At 37.4% G+C, this 15,178-nt stretch overlaps 1 protein-coding gene across 3 annotated transcripts in view; it reads right to left on the bottom strand.

The window, feature by feature from the left end:
- The window catches only part of LOC145674205 (transforming growth factor beta receptor type 3-like), a 118,973-nt gene that overhangs the window by 58,195 nt on the left and 45,600 nt on the right, over positions 1-15,178 (bottom strand). For all 3 annotated transcript variants that reach the window (XM_081744037.1, XM_081744038.1, XM_081744040.1), the window contains exons 5-8: positions 14,145-14,488; positions 9,541-9,706; positions 1,447-1,573; positions 27-213 (exon numbers count right to left, since the gene is read on the bottom strand). In XM_081744037.1, the coding sequence (XP_081600163.1) occupies positions 27-213; positions 1,447-1,573; positions 9,541-9,706; positions 14,145-14,488 (824 nt within the window). The remainder of the gene's footprint in view (positions 1-26; positions 214-1,446; positions 1,574-9,540; positions 9,707-14,144; positions 14,489-15,178) is intronic.

Below are 15,178 nucleotides of genomic sequence, written 5' to 3'. Positions count from 1 at the left end.
TTACATACTTAAATAAAATAACTTACAACTAAGACCACTTCGCCCTCTACACCCTGAGAACCAAATTGCCACTTGATTCGATGGCGGGATTTGAGCACAAGTGTGACATTACGTGGTATGGGTTTAGGCCCTTCACCCTGTAGTAAAACAATAACAGGTACTGGATTTGGTTGGCTTCGTGTTCCTGGATCCATCTCCACAACATACACATCGCTGAAAATCAAATTATTTCTATTATATTTTTAAAACACTAAACGGTTAGCAAATAAAATACTATGACACATGTTACTTACAATATTTTAAACATAATGGTCTAAACAATTCAATCTGTATATATTGACCTAATTTGGAAATACAGATGTTTTCCACATGTCTTAGGTGTATTTTGAAATTATATCTGTTTTCACGGGTCTTCAGATTCGAAATCTGTATTTCTTACTATTATTATATAGTGTTTATTAATTTTCATTTTTAGTTTGAAATGTTCCATTTTAGATTAGAAAAATATACCTTGTGTGTGTATTGAACCACTTCATTATGAATTCTATTTCTTATGTGTTCTTCGTAGCCAATAGTTTTGCCTATAATTTTGCTATTAATTTATGTTCTGTACACTGGTATATTAGTTCACTTTAAACCAGGGTATCAAGGTCACTCTCCGTAGCACCATTATCTCTCCTCACCTACTTTTTTTCAACTCTTAGTCGCATTACATGAATTATATTATGGCATTTTTGCATGCCTTAGCGCTATAAGCAGAGTTGCTAACCCTAATAAAATATCCCATTTTACTTACACATTACCGGCCTCAGTTCCATTTTAGCTATTTCATTTAAGCCAGATCCAATTGTTTCAACAATAATATTGTTCGTCTATATCTAATGTATTCTAATGAAATTTATTCAAATCAAGGCAATTTCGGCTTTCTATATTGTGTAACACCCACAGGAAAAAATTTCTTATACTTAATAAAAAGGTGAGTGTTATTACATATGTAAATTCGTTGTATATAAATTACAAGTCTCCATCTGCAAGCCAGACGATGACCTAATGAATAATGAAATGATTTCAAGCGTTGACGTACGGAACGGTTGTGAGAGGCTGAATGGCCATGTCGTAAAGTTGTGTAATATAATTAAGTAATTTCGTAGTTTCTTTAATCTTAGTAAAGATTTCACTTTAAAGTAAAGCGAAAACAGAGTATAGATACAGTAGTGCTGTGTAACAAACGAATGTAAAAAACTCGAACTAAAAATAACTCAGAAACATCAGCAGTTACGAGACAGTTCACCGCTAGAATAGCAGTTTAAGTTCAAGTATCCGTTTAGTTATTCGAGTCATTAGCCATATGCTATATTAGCAACAAAGTGCAGCCGTGAACTGTTTAATACTGCAGAACACGTTATTATTATTATTATTATTATTATTATTATTATTATTACTTACCAGCTTTTGGAACCAATATAGTCTTCATGGAAGCATCCTTCGGTTTTTTGTTCTACCTTCTGCGACGCAGTTACTACACGACTTCCCTGCAGAGATTTTAAATCACACTCATCCGAATCTTGTGAACCTGCAGTAATATAAAGTTAAATATGTATTACATAATAAATGCAAATATAAGTGTTCGTAAATAATGATTCACACTTGAGAAGAAAGAACGTAAAGAAAAAATACGTTTCTATAATTGAAGCAATTAGGAATCGCGGGATGAGTGCGGACAAAAAATTATTGACCAGAAAATAGTACAAACATAACAAAGCAACGCCTATAAAATACATTGGTATAAGTACCTTTGGTAAACGTTTATTAGACACGGAGAAGGAACTGTAAAGCGTCTACATGTGAGCTATATTGCAATCCATACAAAATTTCTTTATAATAATTTTTATTGATGTAATACGATTCATATCAACTAATCAAAACAAAAATGTATTCACGTAATCACCTACATGGCAAAAACATTCCAGCGACAAATTGTGACCATTAAGAAGTCTGTTACTTGTGGTCCCGCGTAGCGTAGTCGCAAAGGTTCTCGCCTTCGGTGCGAGCGGTCCCGGATTCGATTCCCGGTGGGGGCACTCGGCCGAAAGTGTAAAACACTTTTTCAGGTCAGCTACTCTGAATGTGGTTTTCCTCATTCACACCAGGCAAATGCCGGGGTGGCACCTAACTTCTTGGTCCCAGGCCGCTTCCTTTCTTCTCCAATCCTTTCTTCCTTCCATTTCCCCGGATAGTGTGCTCGCCGAGGGACATCATCCCTCAAACGTAACGGGCAAAATGGCCATCGATGCCCAAAGCCCAGAAATCTAATTCCTAAAGTCTGTTACTAATACAGGGTGTCTGTTGAGTATTTTTCTTTTACAAAATATTAAGTCTGAACAGCTATAGCGTAGCAGAATACATGTCAGGCTATGGTCAGTGTCCTTGGCTCCCTTCGCTCTCGAAGGATGGCCTTTTTCTCCCCCTTTTTTGTAGAAAGTGAACATGAGCTGCCACGAAGGGCAGTGTGTGTATGTTTTTTGGACAGTCGAAACGTGTGTGGTGGATGTGTCTTGTGTCGAACTATTGTGCTGCAATAAAAACATTCAGTGAGAACTTCACATACATACCTGTGTCCACTAGTGTATATTAAATATTTTGTTAATTAAATTAGCTATATTTTAATCAGGTTACGATTCATTCCTCTAAACAAACAACAAGTAGCGAGGCGCAAGGAAGGTTTAGTAAATAATGGGAAATGCTTTCGTGCATGCATCCCGAACAGTGTCTCAAAAGTCCCCTGACATAGGCTAACTCTGTTATTATCAGAGTTACAACAAAATGTAAGAGGGGAAACCGTTTCCAAATATAATGTTTTTAATCTAAAGTGAAGATTTTTTTTTTTTAATCGGACGAGTCGTTTGGGCTGTACAAGTGTACACTTTTTATGTGCTTAATGTTACATGAAAATGCAACGTTGCGATTTACCTGGATCCACAACATAAGTGAATGAAGTTACTATTTTTACGCTAACGTGTCGATGGTTAGCCCTCATTTCAAACAGTAACTTCATTTACTTATGTTGTGGGTCCAGGTAAATAGCAACGTTGCATTTTCATAGGCGCATAAAGATTGTACAGCCCAAACAGCTCGACCGATTTAAAACAAAAAAAAAACTCCTTCACTTTAGATTGAAAGCATCATATTTGGAGACGGTTTTTCCTCTTACATTTTGTTGTAACTCTGATAATAACAGAGTTACCCTGTGTCATAAGACTTCTGAGACACCTTGTAGAACCACATATTGTAATCACTTTACTCCATTGCAGAAATAACGTTTATGATTCTTGAATATTTGCTATTAAATTTCTTTGTTAATAAAGTATGCTACCTTCTCATTATTTTTATCCAGAATATCTTCTCATTATTTTTATCAAAACAGTAGAAATAATTTAATGCTGAGAAGAAGACGCAGATTTTAAAGGTCTCTTCCTTGCGATTCTGACTGATATTCGCACTGGTTATTCAGGGTAAAGTATGATAGAATTGTAATGATTGTTGTGTATCGATATGTAACTTACACACATCTGTTTAAAGACTATTATAAAAACACTCAATTTAAAAACTTCATCGGTTAAAACCCATGAAACTCAAAAGAAATGTTTTAATTATCACTAATAATTATCTCTACTGTTTTGATGTTCTACTGCTTAAATTTTAGATGAAAATCATAAGAAGATAGCATACGTTAACAAGGCAATTTAACAAGCAATGCAAATACCCCAAGGCTCTTTCCTAAGCTCATTCCTTTAGTACCTCCAAATTGCTGTTATTTGAATTAATACCCGTTTCCAAAGCTTTCCTGATAAGCCAAACATTTGGACGCGTAGTGTAAGACTTCATAATCGTTGGGCACCCTTATTTATATATTATGTGAAAAATCTTAAGAACAACATCTTGCATACGCTATCTAGCTTACTTCCTACATTATATTATATTATAAGCACCCCGGACAAAAATTTAGTCACCCCCGCGCAAGAGCAAGGCTGTGTCGCCAAACAGGTACAGATGGCGTATTGGTCGAATCACATGGCCAAACGTGCCTACAATGCCTCGAGGCGATTAGAGGGCATTACTGTGGAGTGACACAGAATCGATCAAAGCGGTGTGTGTGCGGCAAGATAGAGAAGAGCGCGGACGTGACGGAGTTGACAAAAAGGGACAATCGTGTTTGGCCGTGCCTATGGCCACACAGTGATGGAAGTTGCCCGATTTGTTGGTGTTTCGCGGCGACTGTTCAACGTGTCTACAAGCAGTGGTGTAACACAAGTGGTCATGAAACACGACGCCAGAACTGTGGTCGGAAAGATACTCACAGATCGGGCTCGAAGACGGGTTGTCAAGCTTGTGAATCGAAATCGCTTCCAAACCCGCCATGAATTACTGCAGTCCGTGAATGCAGGCCCAGTCCAACCTGTCAGCGAGAGAACATTGCGATGGGAACTGCATGCAATGAACATATGGAGTCGGGTACCTCCAAATGGCCACTGCTCACACATGCACATGAAGTTGCTCGACTGCAGTGGGCCAATAATCAAAACATGGACACTACCAGACTGGCGCCGTGTCATAAGGTCTGCCGAATCACGATTTTCCCGGTATTCGAATGACGCCCGGCGTCATGTCCACCGACGGCCACATGAAGCATTTCACCCGCAGTGTGTGGAAGGTCAGGTCCAGGCCGGGGATGGGTCTGTCATGTTCTGGGGTGTTTTTCGTACTATGGGCTGGGCCCACTCATTGAGATGTCCATGAACATGAACCAGCACGTTTATTTGAACATCCTGGACGAGCAGGTGTTGCCCTTCAGTCACTTTCTTCGCGATGACTTTGCTATAGACACCCCCATTTTTCAAGACAACAACAGCAGGGTTCACAGAGCTGGACCCATATGTGACTGGTTTGAGGAACACTCAGGTACCCTACCACACCTCGAATGGTCCGCAAAATCGCCGGACTTCAATCCAATTGAGCATCTGTGGGGCCAGTTGGAACAGCGGGTGAAACGTCGACATCAGCATCCCCGACGTTTGGTGGAATTGCGTGATATTATCCTCCGTTGGTGGGTTCAACTGGATGTGACGGCCTTGCAAACCCTTGTGAACTCCCTTCCCGACCGCATCCAGGCCAGGAGCGGCGCTACACGGTATTAACGTAAGTACCAAGAGGGGGTGACTAATTTTTTTGTCCGGGGTACTTATATATATATATATATATATATATTGTTATTCACTAAAATTCAAAAAAGAGAACTTAGCAGAGAGTTATTAAAGAATGCACCCTGAGAATAGTAATAATTTGTTGCCGAAACGTTTGCATTGATTTGCTATTTAGGTGCTTTGTTAAGTACATTTCTGGCGCCCAGCTGAACGCTTCGCAGCTACTTTTCTGTTGTTTACAAAGGGCACTAGGAAAGTTTTGCAATAGAACAGAACGGATCATCACAGGAATTTGCAACTTAGTGCGTGTTTAGACATGTTCAAACCTGCACACTGTAGAAGCTCTAGTCACTGTCTCAATGTCAGTTGATTTTCAGCTGTGTTAGTGAAATGAGAAGGAGATGTCGTCATGGTCAAAAACTGAATACCGGGAAATTTGGCGCTACAATTTTGCACGTGGTTTAAGCGTTGACCAGTGTTTAGAGGAAGGACCTGTGCTTGGAGAGGATTGTCCTCATCGTACAACGATATTTAGGTGGTACCGAAAGTTTCAAAAAGGAAATTTCAGCCTTGAAGACGCTCCAAGGTCAGCTCGGCCATCTTCATCTGTGACTGAACAAAACATTGCTGCTGTAAGGAAAATGCTTGAGACAGATAGAAGGGTTACGTATCAAATAGAGGTATGCTTGGGCATTAATGCAAGAGCAGTTCGTGTTATTCTCCGCGATCACCTTCGAGTTAGAAAACTTTGTACCCTTTGCGTACCTCATGACTTGACCGACGAGCAGATGACACACCGTGTTTCATGGTACCGTGAAATGTTGAAAAAATTTAAAAATGGAAAATCTTCTTCTGTGAACAGTATTGTGACAGGCGACGAAACTTTGTTTTATTACTATGACGTCCTGACCGTCCACCTCAAATCAAAGTGTGGGTGTTCGAAGATGAGGAGACCCCCGTGGCTGTTCGAAAGTCCACATCAGTGAAGAGAATGGTGGCGGTATTTTTTTGTGTGCGAGGAATATTCGAGCGAGTTGTCTTAGAAACACAGAAGACAGTCACAAAGAAGTAGTATAACGAGAAATGTCTGCCTAAATTTCTTACAGCTCTCAAACAGTTGCGCCAAAATTCAAGGATGGGCACATGGTTGGGCACCACGATAACGCTCCAGCGCACCGTTTAAAAGTTTGCTCAGAGTATTTGGCCAGCACTGGACTAAAACTGTTAGAGCACCCTCCGTGCAGTCCAGATCTCGCTCCCTGTGACTTCGCGGTGATCTCTCTTGTGAAGACCAGACTGAAAGGAAGGCGTTTTACAAACGATGACGCCCTACTAAGGGCTTGGGACGATGTGTGTGCCCAGATCTCTGCTGAAGATGGCAGTTTCTTCGATGATTGGTTTCAAAGAATTGAAAAGTGTGTAATGTGTGATGGAAAGTACTTTGAAAAAGTATAAAAAATAAGATCGTACTGTAAAACTTTCCTACTGCCCTTCGTAATTTAACTTTCCTTCGTATCCATCCCTCACTATTTCATGCATTGGGTTTTAGGATTTGGATTTCTGGGCTTTCGGCATCTAAGGCCATTTAGCCCTTCACGACTTGAGGGATGACGTCCCTCGGCGAGCACACAATCCGGGGAAAGGGAAGGAATAAAGGATTGGGAAAGGAAGGAAGCGGCCTGAGACCTATAAGTTAGGTACCACCCCGGCATTTGCCTGGTGTGAATGAGGAAAACCCAGGAAAACCTCAGTCAGGATGGCTGGCCTGAAAAAGCTGTTACACTTTTTCGACCGAGTGACCCCACCGGGAATCAAACCCGGGGCCGCTCGCACATTTCATGCATTGGGTCAACGAAAGTTGTAACAACTTATTTTCATTTATACTGTGCAATGTATTCACCATTTTCTTGTAATTTATTTTATACACTGTAAGTATCCTGCCATCATTGGCAGGTCTTTGCTGTATGTTAGGTGCTCCCACGCTAACCTTTTTATTTTGAAGTAAATACGAAAATGAGGTAAATAATTTATAATTTCGCATGTTAATCTCGAAAATCTTTCCGCAAAGTCACATCTAAATTAGATGCACTGCTGTTAGCATTCAATATTGCAGATTTCCGTATTAATATCATTATCTCAATATGAGTTTTTTCGTAGCAAACTTACTTCTCCGAAGTTGTAAGTTAATGGGTTCCTTTTACACTTCGGGCCAAAAACTTTAGTTCTACTAGTTAGCCAAGATGGTTACGGACCAGAAATAACTTTTTTAGAATACACCACTAAATAACTTCTCATGAACCCAATATTTTGTTAAATCTCTACACTGTATCCAAAAAAAAGTTTTTAGCTATTAAAAAAATAGCTATTTTTTAAAAAGTTAAGAGTCTTGTTAGAATGAAGTTTAGGCGTTTCGCAACAGACAGACAACCGCCTAAGTAGTTTATACATATATATATATATATATATATATATATATAACTGAGGTTGCTTACTCAAAACTCTTTCTCGTTAACTTCGTTCTGAAGCTAAAACATACAAGCCACCAAATATTATTTTGTCTGAACTAAGGAGCTACCAAAGTAAGTTTTTCACAATTGCATGAAAACAGAGCCATTTTAAAACCTAATTAAAAATCTCCGAAAAACTATATACTTTCAGATATAGTAGAATTCTTGCAACCAAGCATGGTCCTTACCCAATTTTGTAACAATTTTACAACCCATTTTGAAATTATAATTAAAGCACTTTTTTTAATATATGATGTTTCTATAACACAGTCTAAGCCATTTTCACCAAAATTTTAGGAAAGGTAGTTTATATTTAGGTGCTTTGTTCTGCCTTTTTTAAACAAAATTATCTGTAGAAACTGTCATGGTATTTTGTCTATGAAATATTATATTACTAAACCTAGCGTATGGAATAATCTAACTTTTGGTGAAGAACCCAAAAGGCCTGGTTTACTGAAGGGGTGAGTTTATTTCAGATAAGATTTCCCACAACTTGCATAATAATTCTGATCACATTTCATTAAAATGATAATAATCCTACAATATGTCACAATTTATTAATTAATTTAAGAAACACGAGTGAGAAAGTTTGTAGTATGGTGGCCCATATCTCTTATTTTCAATTTTAATTTAAGAAATGAGATAGTGAGTTTAGATTTAATTGTAAGGCAATTATTGAAATTCTACTTCCACTATCTTGGATGAAGTAGTGAGTTTAGATTTAATTGTAAGGCAATTATTGAAATTCTACTTCCACTATCTTGGATGAAGGTTGCACAAAACCTTCGTAACTGCACTACAATCTTTATTTACCTTGCACGGAGGCTCTCTAAATCTGCAAATTTGATACATGCTCAACCCTCTTTGTTATTTAATTATTTCGGTTGCCTCTTTCTAATTCATTTCTTCAGGATCTATGTCGAACTGCGAGTTTAATATGTTGGACTCTCAAATTCGGCATTTGTCATTTTTATCAATTAAACTGTTTCTGTGAAAAAAAGGATGGACTCTAATTCGATTCGAAAGAAATTCGCACCATAGAGTGTGTACCTGTAGAGAATATGCCGCCAGTACATTGAAGATAAAATGTTGACTGTGTAGTTTTGTGTGAAGATCCGTTGTATATAGACTACTAGTCTATGTCTGTATGCCACGATTGACGACAGATAATATGTAGTGAATAATTAAATGATTTCGAGTGAGGACATACGGTAGGGCTGCGAGAAACTGAATGGCAACCCCGCACAATTTCCCCTCGCGTCGACTGTAACCCATGGGAGGCAGAGATCTCTCACAACAAACATGGCCTTCCTTCCTCCCGGTGCATCCACTACTCATCGAGGAGTCCCTGGGCAGAAGTACTGTTCACGCTGGCAGTGCGATCAGAACAACTGTGATAACCCCCCCCCCCCTCTTCCTTTATACTAGTACATAAACATTATACAATCGATTGTTGGAGGTAATTCCACGCTCTTGTGTTCTTTTCATACAATTACAATTACTATTGAATGTCTTTGGTGAAGTCGAAAGAGACTGCTGTGGCGAAACGACTGGGTAGTATTTATCGACGAAAGTAGTTTCTATCTCGGATCCAGTGACAACATGGATACCGCAGATATGTAGGTGAGCAAAGACCAGCGTTTCGTGATAAAATCAGGATGTGTTCATACAGGACCCTATCGGACATTCTAGTACGGGGCGCAAGAAGCTGCACGTTCCACTTGCCTCTGTTCTTCGTTGTTTTAATTATTTAAAACTACTTTCAATTAGAAAAATATGTTATAACACATTGCTGGTTTCATTCTAAATAACTACTGTGAAACTAAACTCACCATAACCCACTTTCAACGTGATGTAATTGGCAGTGTCAATTTCGGTGTACGACGTAATAACATTGAATTCCTCTTTAATGTACTCCAACAAGGCTGTCTTATTGGGCCACGTTATTTTCGTTAGATTAACGCTAAAATTACTCTCAACAGAAGAGTCTTCGCCGATCTGAAAAGAAAAGAAAAAATACCTATCAGAATTTCAGAACATTACATTTCAAACATACCTCGTAACTATGGCCTGCAAGCACTCGATTGAAAATAAATATGTAAAATTTTAATCATACATTTTGTAAATCAAAATAAAATGAAATCTTTAGTTCAATGCTTCGCGGTACGTTCTGCACAGAAAAATGAAAGTAATGGAAGGAAATAATAATAATTAAAAAAATCAAATGAGAAAACTTACACATACGATACTACCATCTACATGCCATTGATTATATTACTATGAATATATATAGATGGTTATCAAAATCATAGAAATGGATTAACTTCGAAACACGTCAGATGTCTAGGCTGTTGATGGTGGTGTGTTAGGACTACGTGAGGAGCAGCAGAACATCAGTGTGCAGTAAACTGAGCAGACGGTGATAGTGTAAAATGGGTGACCTCTCTGATTTCTAACGAGGACAAATTTTGGTGCTCGGTTAAGCGGTATGAGCGTGACGAACACTGAAAATGCGATTGTCGCGAAGGATAGTGTTCAAGGTGATGACAGCCTACAAAAGTTACAACAAAATCACATAGGCAAGAAGGAACATTGGTCGGAAAAAACTCTCAGTGATAAGTACCACCAAGCATTAATGTGGATCACCACTTATAACCGTCATGCGGTTGCGGTGCAAGTGACAGAATTCAAGCAGCACCTCCTACAGCCTGTGTTGAGAATCACAGTCCGCCGTGAGTTACGTGACGCGGACATAAGGGGTCAGGATGCAAAAGCGAAACCGTTAACAATAACGCTTTAGCACGACGCCAATGATGCCGCAAATATGCAAAATAGACTGCTGATGACGGAAAAGGTGTAATATTATTGGGTGAGTCATCATTCACCTTATATCAAACTGAGGGCTGTGTTTGTGTGTGATGTACGCCCGAACAAGCGACTGATCCGCAATGTCCCCACCCAACCGTAAAACACGGCAGACGGCTGTGTAATGCTGTGGACCACAATATCCTGTGCTGATGATTATCGATCATGTCACCGTCCGTGATAATGTTACTATTTTAAGAGGATCATGTGCATCCTATGGTACAGATGTTACCCGGCAATTACGCATATTCCAGGATCATGATGTGCCCATTCACATAGCTTGAGTTGTTTTGGCAAGATCTGATGTTCCGATACCGCCCAATCCCTGGACTTGAGCGTAACTGAACACTTATGGTCCGTTTTGGAGACACGAATCCGGTGCAATTTCCACCTCCATCCTCTCTCGCACCGAACGGAGTGATCCTCTCTCGCATGCGGAATGGTTCGTATTTCACTTGCTATCACCCATTACTTCTATGACTCCATTCCACGTCGCATCAGGGCTGTTCTGAGGGTGACCAACGCCATATTAATCTCATAAATTGGACTTTTTTTTTCTTATTTTTTCTATTATTTTGATAACCATCAGTGTATATTAGTCGCTGCGTCCCAGCCTTGGGGTTGCTATACACATTAGGTTAAATTCGAACTTATTTACAAGTTTATTTCTTTCCCCACCAATTAATCAGTTAAACAATTATTAATGCTCAAATCTAAATATGGTTATGGTTCTTATAATAATAATATAAAGCAACACATGTTTGTGCTTAGTATCACGCTGTTTTCAAATAATTAAATTGAATCAATACAGTTCAAGATGCAATTAAATAATCACAATATATTACAGTATAAATACACAAACATTAATGCTCGAATCTAAATACGGTTCCGACTAGGATTGGCAAAAACTATTTTTTTTTTTTTTTTTTTTTTTTTTTTTTTTTTTTTTTTTTTTTTTTTTTAAGGAAGCTTAAGCCAAGTTTTTGGGTTTAAATAATTTACTTTATCTGTTTAGATTGCAAATGGGTAGAAATAAGTTTGTTTGGCCTTAACGTCTTTACGTAACAATGACGTTACAGACAGAAGCTACAGCATAAATAGGATGGCTAAGTCTTACGTAAGTTCTACATTTTTCTGGCATGTTATACGTTTTTATTTTTCCGTAAAACTATTTCTTCCCTTTTTATAATAAATAACATTTTTAAAATGTTTTATACGATTTTGTTACAGTTTTTTTTATTATTATTATTTTTAATTAGAACAACTGATTTCTCATACTGTTAACGACGTAACCCAACGATTTAACTTAGTATTCAGAAAGTTCACCAAGTTGCGCTTTTACCTCATATCTTTAAGGTAAAAACCGAACTTTATGATTAAAAACAATTTAGTTTTAGCATCTTAGCCTTCGTCTGTCAACATCGTCTCGATTATATCGGAGTTTGGATTTATCGATTGTCAAACTGTCAAGAAAAAAAATCTGCAAGTGTTTGTGAATTTCGTTATGTCTTGCAAGTACTTTTTAACATACAAAAAATGATTAGTAATGCAGTCTTCATTCGAATACAGTTAAAAAGGCAACAAAGATTTCTGTAATATGCTAACTGGTTAAATTTGAATGCAATGTCTCTTTCAGCACGAAGGTTTATATAAGACGAGGACTTTCGTTTTAACGTGGAATCCGAGCCACGTGATCTCCCACTGGAAAATGTAATATACTTTCTAGTGTTCTACGTGTTGCAATTGTTTTTAATGAAATTGACTCAGTTTCCAATCAAAATTATTATTGTGTGAAACCATATATGTTCGTTATATACTGTATGTATTCTCAATATCACACTTTTTTTTTTTTTCTAAAACCGTAATATCCTCCTTTTTTCTCTCTGAAAAATCTGACAACCTTAACCTTACAGTCGGATTCGAATCACTACTCGGTTTGCATGCGAGAAAAATTGTCAGAATGAAGTTCACCTGATTTGTGAGATTTTTCCTTAACTTGGTTGAAACCACTCCAACCCTAGTGACGACTCTTGACCTATTTTGAAATAACTAAACCCACACAATATAGTTTATAACTTGCAACTGAATCGTCACTATAGTTCTAATCTGTTAACTGTCCGCATACTAGCAACATCCGTTGGCATCACGTAGCAACACGTATGAGGGGAATTTTTTTATTGTCAGGAAACAGCGTGATGCACTAACACGTTTTTCTTCTATAAATATGCTATATTACATTAGTGATTATTATAAAATATTCTTGTTAGCCTTTAATTACTGATATATCCTGCGGGTCACCATCACCAGAATACTATACTTTGTGTTTACTTCTCGCAAGTGATGTTATGATAGAAAGGACGAATTCATTTCAGCAGTGAAAGTAGTGTAAAGTGTAATTTCCATATTTTCCGTATTCTCCCACCTGTTGTTGTTCTGACACAACTTACACAAGATGAACATAATTGTAGAACTATTTCTGATGATAGTAATGCGTTGAATCAAGCTGAACAATCATAAATGCTAATATCTTAATTATTTACAATATCAAGAAAGATAGTGATAAGCTATATAGTTTATTGATACTTGTATAAGCAAATTATTAAGCGAATTTCTTAGTTATTTACAGAAAGACGGAACATATTGATAAGTCATATAGTTTACTGATACCTGTATAAGCAAATTATTACGAAAATAAATACATAGAAACACTTGCACTGACGAGCACTAACACGAGCCCTGATCTGATAGTGGTTGCTCTACCTGAGCGTTTCTCACACTTCTTTTAAATGGAAACCTCTTTAATGAGTCAGAATGTTTTATGAACTACTATATATCAGCTTACTTTTAGTTTTAAAATAGTATTAATCAAAATTCCCTTAAATGTATAATAGTATTTATATAAGAAAATACATATTACTTTTTATTTTAATAACTAAAGGCTATCAAGAATTATAAGCTATCAGAATTGGCATAATCTTTGTCATATTAAATTATAACTTATTATCTGTATAATGTACATTTGTTTCAGATCCTTACTTTTACTTTATGTCTTTTTTGAACTAATGTTCAATCTAAGACGCTCACAAAGGGTAGACTTCAAGAACTACTTGTGGTCTGTGGTCCAGTTTGAGAAACGCTGCTTTAAGCAACTGACTTACCAAGGTCAAGCCAAGTGAGCAAGGTAGTTTTTCTGTGTTTTGGCTTTTATTTTCTCCAACCCCTACGGACATGTCACCTGTTTATGAGTTGTAGTGCCAAACCAAGTTTGTGGATATTTCGGTCAACGAATCAGGGGCATATAAATCCTACAATTATTATTTCTTTTATAGTTCCGAATGCACTTTAAATCTATGAATGTAAATTAATGATGTAACTACATAGAAAAATTAAAACGATGGACTGCGCGACTATTTGATATGGATCTATGTAAGAATCGTCCCATAATTATCTCTAAATTGTGTTATCTGAATACACAATTAGAAATGCTTCCAGGGCGATTCTCGAGACAAATCATTAACAAACAGAACATAAATCTACATTTACAACGAAGCAACAGATTCCAAATACTTACCAATACAATATGCTCAGATGTATTTTTGAGCCCAATACCATCAATTTTCCATTTTACAGGTCTATCTGACCTAAGAATTAATACCAAATTTGTATCAGTTTCATTTTGTACATAGGAACCATTATCTATCGAATGAAGACCGTCTACAATAACCTCCACTGAAGGCATTAAATTGTTGTTCCCTGTGTTATTCCATTCTCCCACGAACAGATGCAATACATGTACCTCTTGGGAGAGCTCATTTACTTGGCGAGAAGAACAACCTCGCGCAGGACGGGGTTGGTCGTACCACGGAGTAAAGTATGGTGTTACCAAAGGAGATCTAACTACACATAATACGGGATCTGTAAAACAGAAGAAAAACAATAATACAGTATTATTATATACGCAGTCAGCACTTTCAAGAAAACATTTTATAAAGTAAAATAATGGTTAAAATAAACAAGAAAATTCAAACTGCTGGAAGACCACGTTGTAAACAGAGCTCACATGTATCACGAAAGTTTAAAGAAGGAAAAGAAAGAAGAAAAAAACCTGAATACACACTTTCCTTTTAACATTTAAATATAATCGCTTAAGAGCAAACAGCACGTTTGAATATATAAGCTTAAAAACACCCTCCAAAGAAGCACAGACGAGACACATTTGTTCGTCACAATTCTACCTAGAAACAAAGTTATGAAATTTGAGAGAGAAAGAGGTGGATGATCCAAGTTTCTTTTAACACTTACAAATTCCTTTGACTATTAAATATGATACTTTTGTCTCTACATTGCATGAATTGTATTTAATAGTCATGCTCTAAATTGCATGACTAAAATTTGTTTTCACGAAGCTTTGTAGCCTTCGAAACAAACCGCGTAACTCTATATTGAATCACTGCGCGCACAAGTGTTTAACGGCTGGCGAAAAGGAAAGATAAAGTATTTTGTCTGCTTCCCGCAATATTTCTGCTGTAGAATGTGCTTATATTGAGACGTGGGCTTATCATCTCATTCTCACACTACCGTCCTTACATGGGGCAAAATAGCCAA

Source organism: Thermobia domestica, chromosome 2, assembly GCF_964235325.1.
Source record: "Thermobia domestica chromosome 2, izTheDome1.hap1.1, whole genome shotgun sequence".
Classification (NCBI taxonomy): Eukaryota; Metazoa; Arthropoda; class Insecta; order Zygentoma; family Lepismatidae; genus Thermobia; species Thermobia domestica.
This window is presented reverse-complemented; position numbering and strand designations above follow the sequence as displayed.